At 44.4% G+C, this 21,898-nt stretch overlaps 1 protein-coding gene across 1 annotated transcript in view; it reads right to left on the minus strand.

Annotated features, from left to right (window-relative positions):
* COL26A1 (collagen type XXVI alpha 1 chain) overlaps nucleotides 1-21,460 on the minus strand; it is a 168,989-nt gene extending 147,529 nt beyond the window's left edge. The window contains exon 1 of the mRNA XM_068415860.1: nucleotides 21,309-21,460. Within this exon, the coding sequence (XP_068271961.1) occupies nucleotides 21,309-21,460 (152 nt within the window). The remainder of the gene's footprint in view (nucleotides 1-21,308) is intronic.
* Between the last annotated feature and the right edge of the window lie 438 nt (nucleotides 21,461-21,898).

A 21,898-nucleotide genomic window follows, 5' to 3' on the forward strand; every position in this document is an offset into this window, starting at 1 on the left:
ACGACAATGCCCAGGACAGAAGCCTGCACTTTGGTGGTGGGAGAAACCCAACACTTTCCCAGGTTCATTTCTTCAGATGACCTGCTCAGAGACCTGTTATAAAAGGAAGCAATCATTACAGGAAGCAAGAAGCTTCCCCAAGGCTCTCCATGGACTGCTTTCCTTGCCTGAAGCCATCACCTGGGTTTGCTAGGCTGAACAGGGCTGATAGCCTATGGCAAAGTAACAGATACATCACTCAAATCTAGGGACAACCACCCACCTTCCTCAGCAGGAGCAGCAAGAGTGCAGTGACAGTGATAAAGTACCCCAACACTTGTCACCTCAGCACTCTCAGAGTCTTCTTGAAAGCAGAGCCACCACAGCATGGATCACGGGGGGGAATGGTCAGGCCCCAAAGACACTCAGATAATCTGACATGAACATGGATTTCTCTAACTTCTCTTTACCAACAGAAGGAAGAGTTTGGTTACAAAGGTACCCACCCAGGAGTGAAAGGCACATTCCCATTTGCAAAACATCACACTCTCGGTTTCCCATAAATAGCATAATTTTCCTTCAAATGCAACTTTTAGGTGTTTGGCTTTTACTGTGGCATAGAAGCAGGTAAGATGGAAAGACAGGAATACAGCTGGTCATAAGATACATTAGGATATATAGCTTGGGACTCACTGTAGATGTAATAGCATAGTGACTACAACAGAGCCAGACAAAACCACCCCAAGATTTCTCTTTGCAAGCCAACAGTCAGCAAGAACAGTCTCCAGAATGCAAGCAGGCTTCAGACAAAGTGACGAAAGGCCCCATCATGGCTTACAGAGATTATAAATGACCCTGTATATTATATACAGATGCTAGCAAAAAAGGTTTAGGACTTTTACTGGCATGCATCCAGGATGGCAGAGAATATAGTGCTGCTTATTCAAAAAGAATATTCCACCCAAGCAAACAAAATGATCCAAATAGCAGCTCCTTTAGGGCTGGGTCTGTCAGATCTCAAGCATGCTCATCACCAGCATATTTAGCACGATGCCCTGCAGCATCCTGTGGACTTGGTCTTCCACTGCTTTGCTTAGAGAGGCAAGTCTCACTTGGTCCATTTTCCCCAGCCCTTTCCAAAGAGACGCCCTCCTCTCCCACCCTATTTAATTCTTGGAAGACTTTCACGGACAACTGAGGATCTGCAGACCATGGCCTGCAAGCTACTGATTTAGACAGTTTCAGTCCAGGGCTACAGACCAAGATCTCACATCTTGATCACAGCCAACAATATCTTGCTCCAGAGGGAATACGAGTGTTGATGCCAGCAGATATCCAATTGTATTTACTGTGTAGGTTCAGGATGTTACTGTGGACATTTCAGGCTAACTAGAGCAACAAACTCAATAGTTTGCTTCCATTCGGATATACTCTGAAAACTACTATTCTGAGCTTAAACGGACCCTTCCCTCAGCAGATGCTGGGAGGGAGTTGCCCACTCTCTGCTGACTCAGAGAGAGCAGTGATGCATTGGCTTCAGGCACCTGGACACCAGAGGAGACACGAAAACCTAACTTTCCAGGGTGTGCACAGAGCAAGCTGAGAGGACCTCAAAGGGCAGCTGGGCTTACACAGGGAGCTTGAGCTGCATTCTGCTTCTGTAGGTAGATGCCAGGGATCCCTCCACCCATTTGTCTGCTATGAATGCTGAGAAAGACTCACACCACAAACTTACAGAGCCATCCCCAAAAGCAACGTTTGCTTCTTTCCTAGCCCAAACTGCTGGCTTTTTTCCAAGCTTCTCAGAGTCCTGGGGGTCCTTGGAGGACCTTCTAGGGGGTTTGCAAGAGAAAAGGCAACTGGTTGTTAGTAGGCTTCATTTCACTGGAAAAGTGATAGCAAACTGAACAATGTCAGAAGCCACTGTGCTGAGACGATGAGGACTCAGCAAGTAGCCTGTTTAATCAGGAGCTTGATTAAACTCGAAAATGAAAGCAGCTACATCCTTGCTGAATCACTTCTTTCAGTGCGACGACAGTTCAGCTCCACACACAAAACTAACTTGCTGCCGTGCCCTGTTAAGGACAGACCTACAGCAGGCAACACCTACCACACACAGGACCTTCTGGCTGATGTGTTCACTGGAGTGAAGGACGTGGCTACAACTCCTGCTCTCCATGGCCTTATAGCACACCATGCTCCTACAAGCATGAAATGCTGCGCTTTCAGCGGACGCAATCCTACAAGTTAGACTCTGAGCAAAGCCATTTATGCTGATGTAGAGCTAAGTAACATGGAGATTTAGTGTGGTTTTAGTACTTTCGATGAAAGCACATGCCACAGAGTACAACGCAAAAGCTCAAATCACCAAGACTTAACTGGCCAAGACAGAAGCTAGCGAAGTCTTTTTGGGAGGGGAAAAAAAACAACAAACAAACAAAAGATTTTATATGCGGGATTGTTTCATCAGCACCTGTTGCATGTGTTTGGGCATGAATTGGCTCTCCCCACACCCAATAAATATTACAGAAGTCTCTCACTAAGGTTGGCATTTCTGATGCTTGTGATTTGCCCTAAAGCTCTGTGCTGTGTAAACAACTGCACTGAATTATCTTTTGTTTCCATAAGGATAACATACTGTGTGTTATACTTAGCAGAGATCAACATTTAGGGCACAGAAAACAGTAGGAGTGTTTTGATAGCTAGATAGATTTCCCCAAGTTTCCTCATAACATTTTTCACTGGAGCTATCAATTTCCCTGCAATCCTAGAGAGGAATTTCAATAAAATCAGAAGGTAGCTGACTTTCACTGGGAAAAAGTTACCATCCTGACTCCATGAAAGCAAACTGTGCCCTTTTCTCTATGTAAATAGTACAGCATCCCACTCACTTTGCCAGAACAGCAATCCATACATTGTGTGCTGGAGCCCATCATTAGGAGTTAGTTATTTATAAACTCCACTGAGGCCAGGAGCAAAGTTGCCCTCTACATGCCAGTAAATCCAGATTCAAAGGCTGACAGGCTCTCTGGGGTACCTCTTCCTGAACCATCCAGTTCTACATAACTATATCATTCCTTTCTTATTCACAAATACACATCTCCCTGAATGTGCTTTGACTCTTATCAAGATCAAGCTTACCCGCTAATTCAGTTGGCTGTGACCAGATTACTCTTTACTGCTGTGACCTGGATAAAAAGGAAAAAAATCCTATCACATGTTACTGGAAAGCTCAGATAAAAAACAAGCTGGGCTTAGGTTTCTCCTGTTCTTGACTATATTTGTGCTCTCCCCAGGTAACAAGGTTTTAGGGTCCAAGGCTGCCATTCAGCTCATTGTCCAGCAAAAAGAGCCAGCTACAAAACTCAATTGTGAGCAGCAGTCTCCCCAATATTAGAATGTTCAGAGTTGATGGATTGATTCAGGTCTGTAGATTGATGGACCATTGCTAAGGAATCCATGAAAGACCACCTGGCAGGGGCGGGGGAGTGGCTGTACCCAAGCTTATGGCAGCAAGGTTCAGTTCAAAGCACAATCTGCTCTTCCATTACAAAGTTTTAAGAGGTCTGAAAGTCAGAAGACATGACAAGCCACAGTAATCTCTTGTTGTCAATATTGATGTTTTACGCATGCCTTACTCCCACCGAGTACTTCATAGTCACTAATAGAGTTTACCCTGACTCCTGTGAAAAGGGGATAAAAGTCTTTGTAACAGCCCATTCATCTTGGGAAACGAATAAAACTGGAAGACTGCTGGTGTTTCTGAAGCCAGACAGCAGCAGCCATTTGAAGCAGCAGAGAGCCAGAGGCACAAACAGGAATAAGACAAGTTCCAGGTCTCCTACTCCACTGTGTTGGTCAGACAAAGATTGGAAGGAATTCCAATCTTTCTATGCACACCAGCCCCCCCGCAATAAGAGTTGAAAAAAGTGGCCATAAAAATGTGTTCTGGCTAGCAGAGTAAGATGGGACAATTTATCTAGGTACCTCCCAATAGCATAACCCTTCCCCACGGGGCAATACGTTCTGTGCTTAGTGCACTTCAAACGCTCAGTTGCCAATAACAGTTTTCCCACACAAAGTGGATTATCAGAGACTGCTGGAGGGAATTTAGTCCTAGAGGAATCTTTACCTTAAGAGGAAAACACATTTCAGTCCACACAACAGCTTTAACCTTCAGCAAGTTCTGCAGCCAAGCACATTTAACTGTGCTTTCCTTGCTTTGTTGTGTGCATGGTTGACCTTCCAAACAACATTACCTCGAGGGCTGAACTCGCTTCAATTCATAGGGAACTGCACAAAATTTTGCCTTATCCTTCTGCAGCCATTGAAGTTACAGGGGTTAAGGGAAAAACCTCTCCCTACTGTAATTAGTAAAAGCCTAGAAGCAGAATAGCCAAATAGCATGGAGCCACGGGTACAACTCTTTTAGAGACAAAGAGGGAATCCAGCTCCCCAGAGCAACATTTAGCTTCTTCAGCCATGAGACCATTCCTCTTCTCTTCCAATCCCCCACCTCTTTCACAAGGCACCTTCCAACTGCTGTAACTAATGAAGGAGGGGCTCTGAAGATGATAGCACTCATCGATTACACACGCTTGATTCATTTGTACAGTAGATCCACCCTGTACATCAGCACTAATTAAATGCAGAATATAACAGAGGCAGATGAGGACTTAAAAAAGTTTGAGCAGGCAGGTAATACCAGAAATAAGTTAATCATGTGCCATACATGCACTTCTGTACCTATGTATCTGTTTACGCATGCGTAAGGGGAAAAGAGGTAAGAGGGCTCAAGGAGGATTTCTCTGGCATCAAGTCCCTCTGATTTATACCCACCACCCAGCTCCTCTCAATTTGCTGGTGGCATGTTCCAACTGAATCAAACAATAAATATGGTTGACCTGAACCATAATTACCTTCATCATGAAAATGAAAGAAGTTAGTCCATGACTGAGTGCTCAGAAATAAAAGGGGGGTTCACTCCTTTGAAGTGCTTTGCTTTTACAGGCATTCTTCTATGCACTGAACTGGTTTGTGATAAGCTTGGGGGAGGGAGCAGCAATCAGCGAGAGGACAGTAGTTTCCAGTGTTCACAGAGGGAAGAAAGAGGAAACATACAAAAATACCCATGGAATCTTTGTTAAATTAGACTGACTTGATGGAATTTGGCATTTGCTATCCATGCAGTGTGGAAATCATGCACAATTACAACTAAGTATGTCATTTTTGCAACATAAAAGCTCCTTGAATTAGAGCCTTTCCAAAGAACAACCTGAACCTAAACATTTTTGCACAGCTAGATAACCTGGTTGTAGACACGTCTCCTACTTTCATATTGTCAACACATCTGTAGTACTGGTTTATTTGTTCCTAGAAAGCCTGACCTTGAAGGGACAGGTGAGGTCAAGGAAAAAAAAAAAAAAATATCCTTAAGACCTTGATTGAAAGTCCAGAGCCGGGATTTGGAACACCGACTATGTCTGAGATATACCCCTGCATTCGATGACGAGATCTGGCACTTATCTATGTCTCCTCCTCTGAAGAGCTGATCTAGAATTGCTTGAGTTGAGGATGTTGGCCCCTATAGTCATTAAAGTACAAGACTAACTTTTATCAAAGTCAGTACCTCTAAATTTACACCAACATAAATTCATTCAGAATTAAGCTCTAACTTTGAATTAGCAGGAGGTAGCGGGGGGAATTCTAAGTGAAAAAACAGGACACTGACACACGCCTGCTTGTCCTCAAAACCTTTGCGGAGAGAAAAACATTAAGAAAACTAGCATAAGGAGTCAGCAACCCCGTAACAGCATCCTGTGCTTTACTAGTGCTCCTGTTGGGGCTACAGAGTCCCCTCCACCACCCGTAAAGTCAGTACCCATAGCTGTCTTTAATTCCCCTTGCTACATTACATCATAACAAAACAACACTTTGCGCAATTTGAGTCCTCCAAAACGGACACATCAGGCTCCTGCTGGTTTTCAGCATCTCCTTCAAATCACTTACTTAGCCCTACAGGGCCTGCATCCGCATGCATCAGCGGCTAGTCTGCAAGGATTGAACAGGGTCTGCTCCTGAATTTCTTTTTTTTTTGCTCTCAGAGCTCTGTAGAGACAACAGTGCATCTTTGTGCCTCACATTCAGCCTTCTGTTGCCAAACTCACAGCACTTACCAGCAGCAATGAAAGCCACATGCATGACAGGAACACAGGGACTTTGCCCAAATGAAGCAGTGTTTTTCATTAGCATTATACTGGCACCAAAAACCACAAATTACAACAAGAACAAAAGGCAATGTCAAAAAGAGAGCACTGAACGTATCAAAGAAAAAAATTAGGATGGCATGAACAAGTCATTGCTTCCTATTAAGTCCATGATGTTAATCTGCCCATGTAATATGCATCTTTCAGGTTTTTCCTGAAGCTGAACAGTAGAGATATTGCTCTCATTGGAGACAGGAACACACTTTTGATAGCTAAAAAAAAAAAAAATAAAAATTGATGGAGATCCCACAGATGAAACATCACTTTTTCTCTTTAAGGGAATACAGGTTTGTTTTCCTGAGCTATTTCAACACTCAGAGCACTGTCCTGTGGGCCCAAAAAGGCATTGAAAAGCAGCTCAGAGCATCAGCTTCGGATTCACAAGTGTTAGGATGCAACTGGAAATACCTGTACAGACCGCTGTGTCAGGTAAACAGAACCCAGAACTCTTCTAGCAACACTTCGTCCACCTGCCCTCCCTCCTCTTTTCCTGTGGCACATTACAATCTTTTCATTCAGTCCAGGTCTTCAATTTGTTCACCAACTTGTAAAGGAGTTTGTGGGCTCTGGTATCCAAGGGACTAGGATCAGTTATCTACCACGTGGTTGCCCATCATTGTTGGGAACTAGATTCCATGAGCCAAGGAGACCTCTTTCTAGAGTGAAGTTGCAGTAAGTGTGCAGGCTCAGCTTCATTCCACATCACTTCTGTTTCAGGCGACTACCATACGAAGAGCCAGACATGACTACGTCCTCATTGAAACTGCTAAAGAAACAGGCTTTCCTCAAACACAAGAAAACCCTACAGCTTTCTAATGTTTCCAGTGCTGGAGGAGCTGATTAGAAATACTAAGCCAGTCTAGATAAATCCATCTACTTATACTGCTTTGAGATCAACAATTCCTCTTTTGGATTTGTCAGCTTAGCCACTTGCATTCAGCGAGGCAACTGAAGTTTAAGTACCCATCAGGCAGCACTTGCATTAGGCCTGAGATAAGACTACTGCTGGTGCTCCACGAAGATTTTTTTGGAGACAGCTATACTCTACCAACATTCCTGCACTCCAAGAGCAGAGTACTTTTCTCCAGTAACTGCTCTACCGATATGCCAGGTCATTCTGAATACCAGGCTGTGTTGTGTGGAGTAGAAAAGCAGGCTGTCTTTCACTCACCCAACTCAGAGATTCCCCAAGATGACCCACACGAAGCCCCATTTCAGTAAAAACAAAGCCTTGCAAAACCTCTCTGCCTGGGTAGTCAAAGTGTTAATCAGTCTGAAAAACAAAACCCAAAGCCTGTGTGTTAATTTGCTACTTAAATTGAAAACTTTTTATCCCATGTCTGCCATGTCTGGCACAAGGCTGTCCTGGGCGTTACTACAATAAAAAATAATTTGGAAAATAATCCTATTGTTCCAGTCACACCCATGGGAGTTTCATGTGTAGGGAAGTAGGAACATCAAAACTGAGATCTGTTGTGTGATCAGAGAGCAGAGTTTGCCCTTTACAACAGTTAGTTTTGATTCAAGTGCATGTTGGGAGAGAGATCAGAGACAGTGAGCTAAGGCAGGAGGATGTCTCAATAGCATTAAGGTTAATAAATTCCTACTTGCACAGCCTAAAACTCTCAAAAATCATCTTTAGTGTAGTAAACTAGCTATGCCCTTTACAACCACACATCCACACCCATGGGTGGTTAGGTGATCACATCTTTCCCTTCCTTGCCTCCCTCACTCAAGCCAGTCATTCCCCATGCCCGTCTAAATGCAGTAATGAATTGCTCTAAAAACACTTCCCCGTTGCCAGTCACGAGCCCTTTCAAAGCGCTTTCTCTGCACAAAGCAGAAGCCTCATTCAAAGCTCCGTGCCAATACAACACAGCTTGGCTGCGGTAGTTACAGGCGCGCAATCATCTGCTATACCAGCAACCTCTTCACCTTTCTCCAGACTCCCACTCTTACACTCTCCTGACTCCATCGGTCCAATGCCATAAAAAGTAACTACGTAGCATTTGCTGTACATAACTCTTCTGCACACAGTAGTCGGAAACCCCTGCTAGTGAACACTCTGTATTGCCTCATCAAGTTTTAAACTCACTCTTAAGCAGATGGTATACGCTTCAATTACACAGAGCCCACCACACCTCAGTATCTGTCTATAGATAGACTGTACAAAGACATCTAGAAATGAAGTGCTCTAACTACCTAGTCTCAATTTTAAAGGTTCTTCTGCTTTTAAACACATCTTCCTGAGCTTTCACTGGTTTTGGAAGCAGTCTCCGTACCTCATTTCTAGCCAAGAACAGTTATTTGTATCCTCCTTTTAAACCTTGCTGCAATCCAGTTTGTTCATTAGGGAAAAAAAAGAAAAAAAAAACACCTTAAAAAAAAAGAAAGCCTTTCTCTTGTGAACAGAAACACTAACACCTTTCCCTATTATTAAAAAATTCTTGAGCAATCTAAGAAACCGCTTTAGTGCCTCGGTGCTTTGTAAGCCTCCATTTGGAAAGGAGATGGTCTTGAGGGAGGAGATCTACATTTCGGTATCCAGGTGGAAAATGGGTTTGATTTGGCCAAGTAATAACGGCCGGAAAAAAACCTCTGTAGCCTGTGCACGCACAGTAGATTCCTTAGGAATGATAACACTGCTTTGAAACATTCCCGAGTACACACGTGGGAAACCGGATGGGGAGAAAGCAGCACTGAGCAAGAGAGAGGGGACAGCAGGAGGTCCGAAGGAGAGATACAGACGTTTGCCCAGAAAAATTCCTGCCCTGTTCTGTGAGGAATTATAAGTATGGCAAATGCCGTTAGATGGGGGTTTGTAGGGGTTTTTTGGTGGTTGCTGAAGTTTAAAGTTACCTGGCAATGCAAAAGGGCAGGGCAACCTAGCTGTGTCCACCAAGGCAAAGTGGAAAATCCACAACAGCATTTTAACCACAAATTTGGTAAGGGTGCAAACTGATGCACACAAATGATCCATCCTCCTAAAGCAAAGGCTCCACAGGCATCCCTTGCTGCTCTGCTGGGAAAGGGAATGTCTAGTTATTGGTGAGAAGAGTCTCAGTCTGTGCATGCAAAGCAGCAGCGACTGACACTAGATACACCCACATCCCATTTAGACACATGCTACTTGCAAAAGCTTGTGGCAAATTCAAGGCAAATCCATTAAAGACAGCTGACCTTTTTTTCTCCTTTCCTATTTACACAGATTTCTTCAAAAACAGAACATTCAGAGGGTGAAGAGTGATACAAAGAAGAAAATGGAAAATAAAATTTTGATTAAAACAGGCAGTTATGACCCAAATTTTATTGATGGGCAACAGTTATTCTGTATTTCTGCTGCCTTTTTTGTAGTTTGGGAAGCACAGCACACTGTTGCTTTACTTACTGCGGGCAAACCAGTAAACCTGTGAATGACACATGGCTGCTCAGTAACAGTCTACAGTTTATTACTACACCAAGTACATATGCAAACAGCCTTCACACACCACAGCTAAAACTTGCTTGTGCTTTTTCTTCCTCATACACACACGCATGACAGTTTTCCTTTACAACTTTCAGTGCAGCTTGGAGAAATTTTTACATGCAGTGTCTCAGCAAAGGATGATGCCAAATACAGCCACCCTGCAAGCAAAGACAGCAGCTGCCATCACAACAGCGCTCACTTGACCCATTTATAAGAAAGCATATAGGGAAGCCGTATACCAGCCAAGTCACTGAACACCAGCATTCACTGTACACATCAATGCTGAATGTCAAATTAAATGGCTGTGACGGACTCACATCATGTACTTCTTGCAGCAGAAAAAACCTGGTGCCAGTTTCAGTTGAAGCCACTCTCACACACACAAATCAAGAAGGCTGGTTGAACCTCAGAGTATGAAGCAGGGAGTGACAGAACAACTCCTGAACTGTTTCCCCTTGCTGTTGATATGTATATGGGAACAGCCTATTCACTTATTCAATTATTACTGGCAATATCTGAGACACAAGCCATGTGTCGAGTGTGCAGTTCCAGACAAATGCTTGTGTAGGGTTTGATGTTTTTTGTGATTTTTTTTTCAGTTGGTTGATTTTTAAGAAAAAAACAAAACAAAACAAAAAAAAAACCACCACAAAAAACACACAACCAAAAAAAAAACCACCACAAAAACAAACCCACATATCAGAGCTCCTGGAGGTGCCCTGCAAAGTGAGCCTTGCCTGATAGGCCACAGAGATGCTCAGATACAAATCAATAACCCAGATGTGGATAGCACAAGGTGACTCCCAGGCTCAACCAGGACACCAGCTGAAGTGTCTGATACAAACCAATCTAGTTTCTAGTTGCATTCAGCTCAAGACACGAGTTATGATGATTCCTATCATTTCCACATTCCTGCCTCTCCCCTCTCTTCCCACTCAGTGCAGAAAGACACAGCTTCATCCTTACCTTCCTAAAGGTTAAGCAGCAACTCCTCAAAAAGGTACCTGGGAGCTGAAAGTTTACTTTCAGCAAAATTCTATAGTCATTTGTAGAAGCTGCTTTGAAAACCTTCTAGTTCAGAGGCCAATAACCACTTGGCAGGGCCTGACAGACATAATTAGAGAGCTTGATTGTTTCAAAGGACATTACCCAAGAAAATGAATATGTTGCTTCAGTCCTTGCAATAAATTTCCAATGGGTTTGGTTGCAGAGGTCTTGAAAGGGTTTTAGTAGACTTTTAATTACACTATCAGGACTCAAGTATTTTTCTGGTGCTTGGCAAAATGGTATCTTATTATTTCTGCTTGCAGTGTGCACTCATTCAAAGTTTATCCACAGGCCTACAGCCTAAGAATTCCTACAACTTTGTAATCCAAAATTTTTGTATCATTTGTGATACACATTAGTGACTTCCAGTAACAGTGGCCCAAGAGACGGCATTTTACTGTGCGATAGTTTAAACCATTTGGCTCAGTGCTGTATCCTGAAATACACTGCAGGGAGACTATATATTTTGCTGCAGGTTACGCTGATTTACAGCGGCATTAAGCCAAGTGCTGTAACATCCTACAGAGCCAATTTGCCTTTTTGCTCTCTGCTGTACATCAGACCCTGCATGGGAATGGAGAAAACTTGCAGCATCACAGCTCAGACCTGCCTTTGCTCAAAGGCTGGTACTGTTTGGTAGCACCCATTGTTGCAGGCGTTTTTGCACTGACCCCGTCGGTCAGTGCTGCTTCAATAGGTACGTTACACATTCAGCCTCCCACGAACCTTTCATTGCAGTTGGGGAAAGGAAAGCACCACAGCCTGTGCCATCACCCAAGCCCCTGCTGCTGTTCAGTCCAGCCTGCCTTGCTCAGCATCTCCCTCTCCCACCTCTCAGCTTGTCCTCCAGAGTAAATCCTTCTCTGTAAGGATCAGGCAAAGACTAACTCCCAAAGACAAATTTCAGTCATCCAGGCTCAGAGAGGTGCAGCAAACAGGGAGCACAACGGCCTCTATTCTGTAAGAGTGGAAGTTTATAAGAGTGCCAAGTATTATAATTCATAGATTTATTATAAACTTCTTCATATATTCATATACAATACTTTGTATTTTGCAGCTTTCCGCTCTAAGATCTAACCACACCCTCATTAAATACTCCCCAGAGCCTTCCCTTACATGAAGGGAAGTATTACTATTCCCATTTTATTTAGGGGAAAGAAAAGAGAGAGAGAGAAGTTGCAAGCCTCAGTTCCCAGACTTTGTGCTGCTCTATAGAATATACACTGAGCATTTAAGGGAATGGTCTTTTTCTTGGGAAAGAGGGTAGAAAACAAAGCCTTATGAATCAGCCAGCTGATAATTAAAAGCCACTAAATCCAGATCACTAAGCTGCACATGAGAATCTGAACTCCTCAGATGCTGAATTCCTCTGCCGACCAGAAAAGCCAGGGTCACTTGCCCAGCTGGTCACTATTGTTCTGTCCAATAAAGTTCTGGCAGGAATGCATGTTTAACAAAATACAGAGATTAGGCATAGCAAGGAATGTGGCTCCCCCCTCAGTGTTTAGGTTAGTGGGGTTTACCATGTTGAAATACTGAAGCTGAAGCATATCAGATTTTCTCTGTCCTGTACTGCTAGTGCCAGTGACAGACACAAGCTGACAGCTCAGTTCTCAGGATGGCTACATTTCAGCTTTAAGTTCATTAAAAGCAGCATTAAAAGTTCCACCTCAAAGCTGCAATGACCACTAATTAAATCAGTGTTTTCTTGGGGATGGTAAAGTACCAATGAGAAAAGCGCTCTGTACCTCCCACGTTCCAGAAACTCTTGAGGGGCAATTTAAACCAAGCCAGAGACTCAAGGGACCAGATCTCGAGAACCTTGCAACAGGGTAGCTCATCTTCAAATGTCTTAGGGTAGCCTAGATTTCCAAAAGGAAATCTAGCACCAGTGACTAAATCCAGCATCAAAATGGCAATGATCTTCCTAACACCTGACTTAGCTCCTGACAGTTCAGCAGCAGAATCTTTAGCTCAGTTTACAACAAGGCACACAAGACTAGAGTCAGATGCAAAAATGTCACAAGAAGAAGTCATAACAGATGATGCTACAGAGATCTTCAGAGATCTTGCAGGAACACAGCTTTTACCAAGTCAGATGCCATGCACAACTCAGCTCTGGTACCTCACTGGGCCAAGAACCTCTCAGCTCAAAAGAGAATTAATATTAAACAGACAGATATTTGATACTCATCAGTAGATTTGCAAAGGATATAGTCCTTGGAGAACTGTGTGTAAGAAGGTTATAAATAGCGTGGTTACACCTCAAAGTTAATGGCTTATATTTAGAGACACCAAGGATTCATAAGTCCCCCTGCAAGAGGTATGGTAGCTCATGCTGTTTGAAGTGCAGTTTATAGGTAGGAAGCATCTAAGATCCTGTTGCCATGGCAGTCTCTTCTCTCTTTCTCCCTTCACAAAAGACTGAAAAATAACTTTCTGTCAGAGCCACACAGTAAATCTGGAACAGGTACAGCTGAGATACAGAGCTGCCAACAGCTAGATCTAGGTGTTTTCTTCTAGGAGGGCCTTTTTTAGTCATCCTAGCACAGCAACAGAAGCCTTATTTTAGCTGGTATCACTTTCGCTGCCACCCGAAAATGCAAACAACTCAAAGTTCGCACAAGATACAGTGATGAGACAAGCAGTTTAGACAGCCCACAGTGAGCAGGGTGGCAAGAAGAAAGCCAAGAAGCCAAGCAACCTGAGGCAGGAGGAAGAGAAATGGCACCGGATGATTTAAAAAAGTATTTTTGTTTAGGAAAAACACAAGCAGAATCTCCCTTGGGTTGGAGTGTTACATTCATGTCAACCCCCCTTCACACACAGGCACACTGGAGAGCTGTTGGTAGAGCTGTCACCCATTGCTGCCTCAAACAAGGATTTGAAAAAGCTCCCTGTGCTCTGCTGTGTTTACAGCAATAATGAGAGCCTGGAGGAAGGGGTTAGAAACATCTGAGTTTAATAAGGGCTAAGCAGCACACAGCAAAAAAGAAATGTCTGCCCTTCCGTTCAGGGCTACCACACCCCACCAAGCACCACAGCACCAGGCCAATGGGAGACTCAGCACGGAGACGTTATGTCATCCCAACAGCCGCAGCAGCCCATCTGCCCCAAGCCTTTTCGCGATGAGAAGCAGCATTTCAAACGAAGACGAGAGCTCCCAGCACCACACTTTTGGACGGCTAAATAAGCAAAGTCCTGTGGGGAAAAAGCAGATGTTGATTGACCCCAGGCACAAAACAAGCCAAGGACAGAAGGGAAGTTTTTGTGCAGTGCCTTAACTGAGCAACTCCATCTCACAAGGTCATCACAACAGGGCAAACAGAATATTTAGCTCATTTAGCACCTAAGCTGCTGCCTCTTCTTAGTCCTAAACAGCTCTAACATCCAACATGCACAGGGTAAGCAGCATCCTATTCCAGTTTCTCACACAGAATAGAAGACCAGTAACCTTAGTACTCAGGTCCCACAATCGCATTTGCTGCACCCCCTTCCTCACTTCTGCAGGGTTGATCCCCAAAACTGTCCTCACATGAAACGGATATCTTTCACCACATGAAACAGGTATTTTTCATAAAACGCTTTTGCCTACACTGCCTTTATGAGACACTGTCTTCCCACCACACGTACTTGGTCTTTTTATTCCATTGAGAAGTGGAAAGATGGAATCAAGAGTCTTGTCCACCTGCAAAGTCAAAAACAACTCCCCTCTAGAGCATACATACATCAAAAAAAAAAAAGTGGGGGAACAATCCAGAAGAAACAGGACCGGACCTGTTCTTAACTCTACAGACTCGGTACAACTTGGTTACACAACTATGTCCAGGGGGATATGCCCCTGCCTCATGATTTCATTGCACCGGCATTTCTGAGATGCTCTGAGCAAACACATGCCTATATCTAGTGCAAATACTGCGAAGAATGTCACTTCCACCCAGTTCCTAGTGGCAGAAAAAGTTGGCATGGATTAAAAAGACATCTGACTACATAACCTTATGTCAAGACTGGACATGAATAGATGCATTTCTATGTAAAGGTACCTCATATTAGCTTTAAATTTTGACAGATGGTTTGTTTGCTCAGCACAAAGGAAGGTGGCTGGATAATGACAGCCTTACTCAGCTCTCACAGGACAGAGAAGAGACATGTAGCAGGCCACAGAGAAGGGAAGAGTCCTACATGAGAGACTCACAGATACCTTCTCCTCTCAGCTTCAAATAGGTTGCAAAATCAACTACTATGATTTTAAGTGGCAGATTCTCTTTTCAAGATAAACCACATAGATATGGATGAGGAGAGTGATCTGTCCCAAACACAAAACACTATGAAGCTGCCTTCAGTTGTTGTCTCAGTAGCATTCATTCTGTGGGCCTCCAGGTGAAAGCCATTTCTAAACAGATAGGGGAGGTTTTTTCTTCGCCAGAGCTATGATTTCCCTGCTTTGGAAGATGAAAAGCAGTTTCAAACCTGAAATAGCTTCCTATTTGTTGGTCCTCTCAAAATGATTCGACGATTTTCAAATAGCCAGGCCTAAACATTACAGGCAACACTTTCACCCAAGCACACACTTTACTGGCACATCTGTTCACTTCCAAGAGGAGGAAAAAATTAAACTTGTCAAACCAGCCAAAACATCTAAACCATGTAATTCCATGCAATAAATTGCAAGTCAACAAATAATTGTTTCTTCCTAAAAAGGAGATGAGGAACAAAACCAATAAGGAACAATATCACAGTTCCCACCCTTGTGCTTTTCTGTAGTAGTATTAAGGACTCTAATTGAGCTCAGTGCCACTTTGTGCATAAATACACTAAGCAGGAGTTTCAGTATTATTCAACTATATAAAAAGTTCAAAAACTGCAGGACAGTAACCCAATTAGTAACATTATGCCTTTTTTTTTTTAAACTTTTGCAGCTATGATCCTTAATAGAGTCTTTGTGATACCTAAGCTGGCACAGGCTAGCTTTATGCTCAAAGCCTCAAAATAAACATTATGCCTCAGCAAAAGTAAATTTAAGCACTGTCTACATCTCTCTAATTAACAGAGAGTTGAGAGCTTTGAGCATATTGCAGAAATGAGGTCAGATGGATTGTAGTGTTACCCTACAGGAGAGGTAGGCTATGCTTTACAAAACAATAATGTTTCCAGACACGCTAGAGGTTTAATGTAGGAAAGAGCATGAGTAGCTGGTCCATTATTTTAATCCAGCAGACCTAATGCACTCTATGCTTTCAGTCTTTCATCATTACCTTAAAGTCATTCTTCATTTTTCCCCCTTTATCAAGACACAGCCAAATAAAACAAAGATGTGAGTAAATCTGCTACGATCCAAGTGTCACAGAACCGCTCCTCCCAAGCAAATCTGTGAAGTTTCTACCCTGATGTGTTTCAGCTAGGATTTTAGCGCACTAACAAGCTCAGCTTTGAGAAAATGAACAAATAAGGGTGATTGAAAGAGACACATTTGTTAATTTATCCAAGGGGAGCACAAGTTCACTGCCACCCACTGCTTTGCCTCTCTGTTCCCTTTTCCTTCCTAGAGCTGGTAAATGAAACCTACATGGGAGGAAATGATTCACACAAGCAGCTGGAAAGGCAAGACAGTAGGAGATTTCCTAGACGAATACAATTTACTGCAGTAACTACAGTCACGTCTTGTATTTCAAAGCCATTCCAGGTCCTTACGCTGCCATTGGCTTCACTGTTTTAATTGCATTGTGAAGTTACAGCACTGAACCCTACAAGTCAGATGAAGATCATATGGCTGCAGAGTCCAGGAAACAAACACCAGATAGTTCAAGGGTTTGGTGATGAGCTTAAGACCTTCTGACCTCTTGGTTACCTGGGTAGGACACTTCAAAGGGGAATAGCGCAGACAGCTCAGCATGACACAAATCCTAGTGAGTTTGCTTGACATCCTCCCACAGTCCATAGCAAACCATAGAAAACCAGAGACCTCAGGCGATGAACAGACTATTAGGTGATGGAAGGAATGACTCGGAAAGCAAGATCCTATCAGTGAAAGGAAAAAGAACAACATTTCTCCAATATGTATAGTTTTATATTCCACACCCACTTAAGAGCCACAAGAGGTTTAGAATTTGAGGCTGAAATCAGGTTCAAACCATCTTTCTTTTGTAAAGAGAGAATTAAGAGACAACTGTCAGGAAAACTCCAGATATATGTTCTGAAAGCGCTCTGACAGACTGCATAAATCAGGACACTGATTTATAGATCCCCTTTTAATACCAAGAACAGGCTTCTATCACACACAGAGACCCACACTTACTTAAAAGTTCTAAAACGTCACCTAAGAGGCTGGAGGTTGTTATATTACAGCACAGTTATGCACAGTCCTTCAGATGGGGCTGGGGAGGGGCAGTTCCATCCTAGCAAACACGTAGCTGTAGGGCAGGCACAATGCAGGCAGCTGTTTTGAAAAGAGCAGATCTGCCTATAACAGATCCACCCAGACATCTCGATCTTGAAAGCCAGCCATTCAGGTGACCTATTAGGAGAATGCTAGTCTCAAGGAATAATTGACAACATATTTCAAGCATCACCTAAACATCTGAAAGCATCAACACTTCAGGTTTTTCAGGGGGAAAAGGTAAGACAAGCTATAGTACAGGAAAGCTGATGTCAGTTTAAATATCTTTCCCACGTCAAAGCAGCACACAGAACATGTTTAATTGTTCCACAGAATCCAGGGCAAAGGGAATTGCCCTCTGACATGGAGTTAAACCTTGGTAGAGGCACAACTGGAACCCAGGTCTCGCTCTCCTGGGCAGTGCTCCAAGACACATACGCGGCAACAAGAAATGGATGAAGCCACCTGGCCTTCCATGTCAAAACCTCTGCCTCTAGCAATCAAAAGTTGCACTTACAAATTTCAATTGACTGATATTACTTTCCTCTCCATATCCATCCTCAAGAAACATCACTGCTGTAGCAAGCACTAGGAATTACTACGTAGCCAAAGTAAGTACCAATTTGTAATTACCGGTGTAGTCTGGACAAGAATGCCTACTTGGACAGTCCTGTTATTTGTAACATCATGGTTCTAATGTTCATTCACAGGAAGAAATTTTTAGACTGAGGTGTGTTTTGAAGGTCTGTCTATCACAGTTGGACTTTGCATCCACCCCAGCTGACTTCTGTACTGCTAGCAGTAAGAAAGAGTTATCATACACTGCTTTCCAGTTCATGTTTAGGGGTTTTCCATCAGCTACCTCCACCTCACATCCAAAGAGGTTTCCAGTCTAAGCACTGCATCTAGTCTCAGAAGTTTTTAACTCCCACACTTGAGTTCACAAGGACTTAATGTGTGGCTAATTTGAAACTACAGGAAAACAGGATGAGAAGTTAAGCTGGGAGAACACCAATCCCAAAGACAACTAACACAGATGCAAAAGTTCTTTGAGAACCAAGCTACTTCCAGCATGGGAATAAGCTTCCCTTCACTCAGTTAGCAAAGCTGCTCATGTCCAAGTCGGGAGGACAATGGTTTCTGCTTGGCAGACGGCCCCTCTGTTCTTCTGCTTTGGGTAAGACTCACTTCCCATTGTCATTGCTTTAACACAGTAGCAAGTTAGAAACGCACACACTGAATGGGAATTTCAAACAAAATAGTGAGGCTGCTACAATATCCACCATGCCAACAAACACTGCTGTTTGGATTTCAGTCATTATTACTTGATCAGCCCCTGCAGAAGTTCAAAGCAATTCAAGCACGCGCAAAGATAGACTGCAAGCGTCTCTGGTCTAATACCCGAGATCTGTCATTAAAGCCAACCAGAAGCTAGACTTTTCATTTTAAATAAGGAAACAAAGCAAGCAACACTCCACCAGAACAAGTATTCCACAATTTCATTTTGAAGGATGGGAATAATTTTTTTTTCCCCTCCAAGTTTCCCTCCACATCCCCCCAAGCTTTTTACACTGCCCAGAGCCTTAGTTTTCTGTTGGAAAAAAAGTGTTCAGTAGTTTTTAGAGCCTCAGAAGCTCATCTCTGAGACAGCCTGCAACCTGGATACCAAGGACTAAATCAGCTATTGCGTTTGGAATTGTTTTGTAGGTGGAAGACAAAAGATTCCAACAATTTTGGGGTTTTTTTTCTTTGGAGAAATACAACTTTTATGACAATTTAATTTAAAAAAAAATGATAGCAGATTCCTGAACAGTTCAAACATGTCTTCACTTGCTGATCAAGGACAGAAAAAGACAACTGCAAGAACACGGTGTGTCATGTATCAAGAAAACATGTCAGCTGTAGATCACCACATCGTTATGTGCCGCAATATACCAAAACCTGGGGCTGCAGGAGTAACTTTCAAGGTTCTGGCCTGCTTATATTTGGCTGATGGTATCCATGAAAAGTGCCAGAAGTCACTGGACAAAGCACTCACTGTGAAGGTTGCAGAAGAGAAGGTGAGAATGGCCATGTAGTGCCATTAATAGTAATCACCTACCCACCATTTAGTGTCCTCCGCAGCCTCTTCAGGGCAGAGGCCAGCAAGCTCTGCTGTGATGGAGCTGCTGTTGCTTCACATAATTCTGATGCTACTAAGATCCCCTGTTTAGATGGCAAAAGGGACACTGAAGAATGTAAACAACAGTTTATACCAGTCTGATTCAGGCCCCTGAAAAAAGGCTTCACACTCACATAGATCAATGTTAAGACTTTAGAGCAAAATGCCTCATTCTTATCCAGCACCACATTAAATCCAGAAAAGCACAGCTACTCCAACCTGAAGCTGCACCCCACAGGAGGCTCCCCACAAAGGTCCACCATTGTGGCTGGGTAAAGTTTTCCCACACAGATTTTCCCATCAGAAAGTGAAGATGTTAGACATTTGCCAACAACAGAACTCCACCACTCAGGGGGAAATTAAAACATACGAAGATTGCTTCAACGTGTGACATTTGACTAAGCACTTGAATTTTTATTTCAAAACATCCACTAGTTTTTACCTCCCTTCAATTTTTTATTTCCCCCTCTGCTTTAAAATAGAATGGGAGATTCTCACATGGCAAAGTTCCACTGGACAAAAGAAAAAAAAAAAAAGACAAAAAACTCTGCCAGCTTTCCCAACATCATTGTTTAAATCAGCTTTAGAGGGTTTTATACAACACTTCATAGACTTGGAGAGGGACATGTTCCCCTGACAAAGCATCAGCTATCCAAACAACTGAGGCATGGGAAAATCGTGCAAGAGTGTGAATTGGGGAAGGTCTTTGGTGAGCAGAGATAAAGTCTGCACTCATGTAAGCGTGGTAGCTCTGAACAAAGATCTGCAGGCTAATAGATATGTAAGACAAATGACATGTGGTTCTCATTGAAGCTCATGCTTTGGGAAGGGGGTACCTTGGAACAGATCCAGCTGGGGTAGGTTTATCCCATTACTTTCCTATAATTTTCTGCTGTTTCAAACCCTTTGACAGTTACTGTAGTTTAACATCACACCCCCTACAGACTGAGGCCTGTTTGACAGGCCAGCAAACAAAGCCACCCCCACTTAGAGATGAAATATGCACCACATGTGAGAACCATGCGAGGCACAAGGCTAGTGCCCACTCTTGTACTTCTGTGACACGCCGACATAAATCTGCCGTGTAAATGCCTTATCCCAATTCCTCGCTCAAATAAGCGGTGCTAACCTAAGCCCCCCTCCACAGCAGCATAACGCTGGTACTAGCAAGGGGAGGAGGAAAAGAGGTAGAGACAGGATGGACGAGCCCTGAATATTAAATTCCCAAGTCCCCATTTAAGGGAATCGGAGAAAAAAAAAAAAAAAATGTGAAATTCAAGAACAACTGGAATCAGGTTAAGCCACTCTCTCGCTTTATACAGTGTGGCTCATTCATCTGAACAGCTGTTTCACCTCTAGAGAAACACCCAGAGAAAACAGAGGGGAGGGGGAGAAGCCTAAATTGTTTGCTCTACTGAAGCAGCAAGATACAGTAAATCAAAACTGATTTACATTAAGTTTATAAGAAAATGGTTTGGGGTGGGAGGGAGAGGAGAAGAGTGGGAGGTTTGGTTTTAAACAGCTATTTGAAAGCTGCAGCTCTTGAATAGACATCTGCAATTAAGGATTTTCCTTTGTTGAGCTGAAGAAGTTTTTCCTCGCAGCCGAGGGCTATAACAGTTCCCTCTGCCGGCATCACCACTGTCCCGGTTCGGGAGGCTTTACGGCTCCGGCTGCGCACAGCGGGGGGACGCGCTGCCCCGCGGCCCCGGCACAGCCCCCTTCCCCTCCCCGACGGGCCGGGGGACGCAAGAAGGGGAGACTTTGGGGTTTCATTTGCCAAAGCTCAGGTCCTCGATTCCCGAGTTGCTCCCTGCCCCAGCGAGGGACGCTGCTGCGGGCAGGTAGGGAGCCTCCCCCGCCCCGTTAGGGTGAGGGCAGCCCAACCCGGCAAGCCCCTCGCAGCCTCCGCGGGGATCGCTGCCCGCCGCTTTGCCGTGCCCCTCGCTCCCCCCGGGAGCCACCGGCGGGGCCCGGCCTCCTCGCCGGGGAGGCGGCCCCGGTTTTACTCACCGGCGACTGGCGAAGCCGCTGCCCGGCGAGCCCGAGCTCTGCTCTGGGTAGTTGTGCTGCAGGGTTGATGCTGGGAATTGATAGAGGAAGCCAGTCCCTAGCGCACATCCATGCAGGCAGCAGCACCAGGACAAGAAAAGAGCGAACCGCATTTTTGCTGGAACGGGTTTTTCCTCCCGCCCCCCCTTCTCCTCTCACACGGCACGGCGGGCGCGGGGCCCCACCGTGCCTCCCCCGGCCGGGGTCACGGCGGGATCCCACGGCGCGGAGGTGCCCCCGGGAGCGGGGACCACGGGGCAGAGGTGCCCGGGACACAGGGACCGCTGCTCCGGCTCCCAAAGGGAAGCCCCGTCCGTCGGCAAGGGGAGCCCCGGCGGCGGCTGCCCGCGCAGGGGGTCCGGGGCCAGCGCGGCTCTTTGCGCCCAGGGCGCACACTCAGCCCCGGATGCCTTTTCAAATTTGGCGAGGTTGGCCCGACTCCGTCAAAGGGGGCGTGGGGTTTCGGCGTTAACCCTTGCCAGGCCTCGCAGCAGACCCCGCTGCGAAGGGGCTTCCCGTCGGTGAAGGCGGCCGAGCACCCCGGGGCCCCG

The sequence above is a fragment of the Nyctibius grandis genome, chromosome 18 (assembly GCF_013368605.1).
Source record: "Nyctibius grandis isolate bNycGra1 chromosome 18, bNycGra1.pri, whole genome shotgun sequence".
In the NCBI taxonomy this organism is placed as follows: Eukaryota; Metazoa; Chordata; class Aves; order Nyctibiiformes; family Nyctibiidae; genus Nyctibius; species Nyctibius grandis.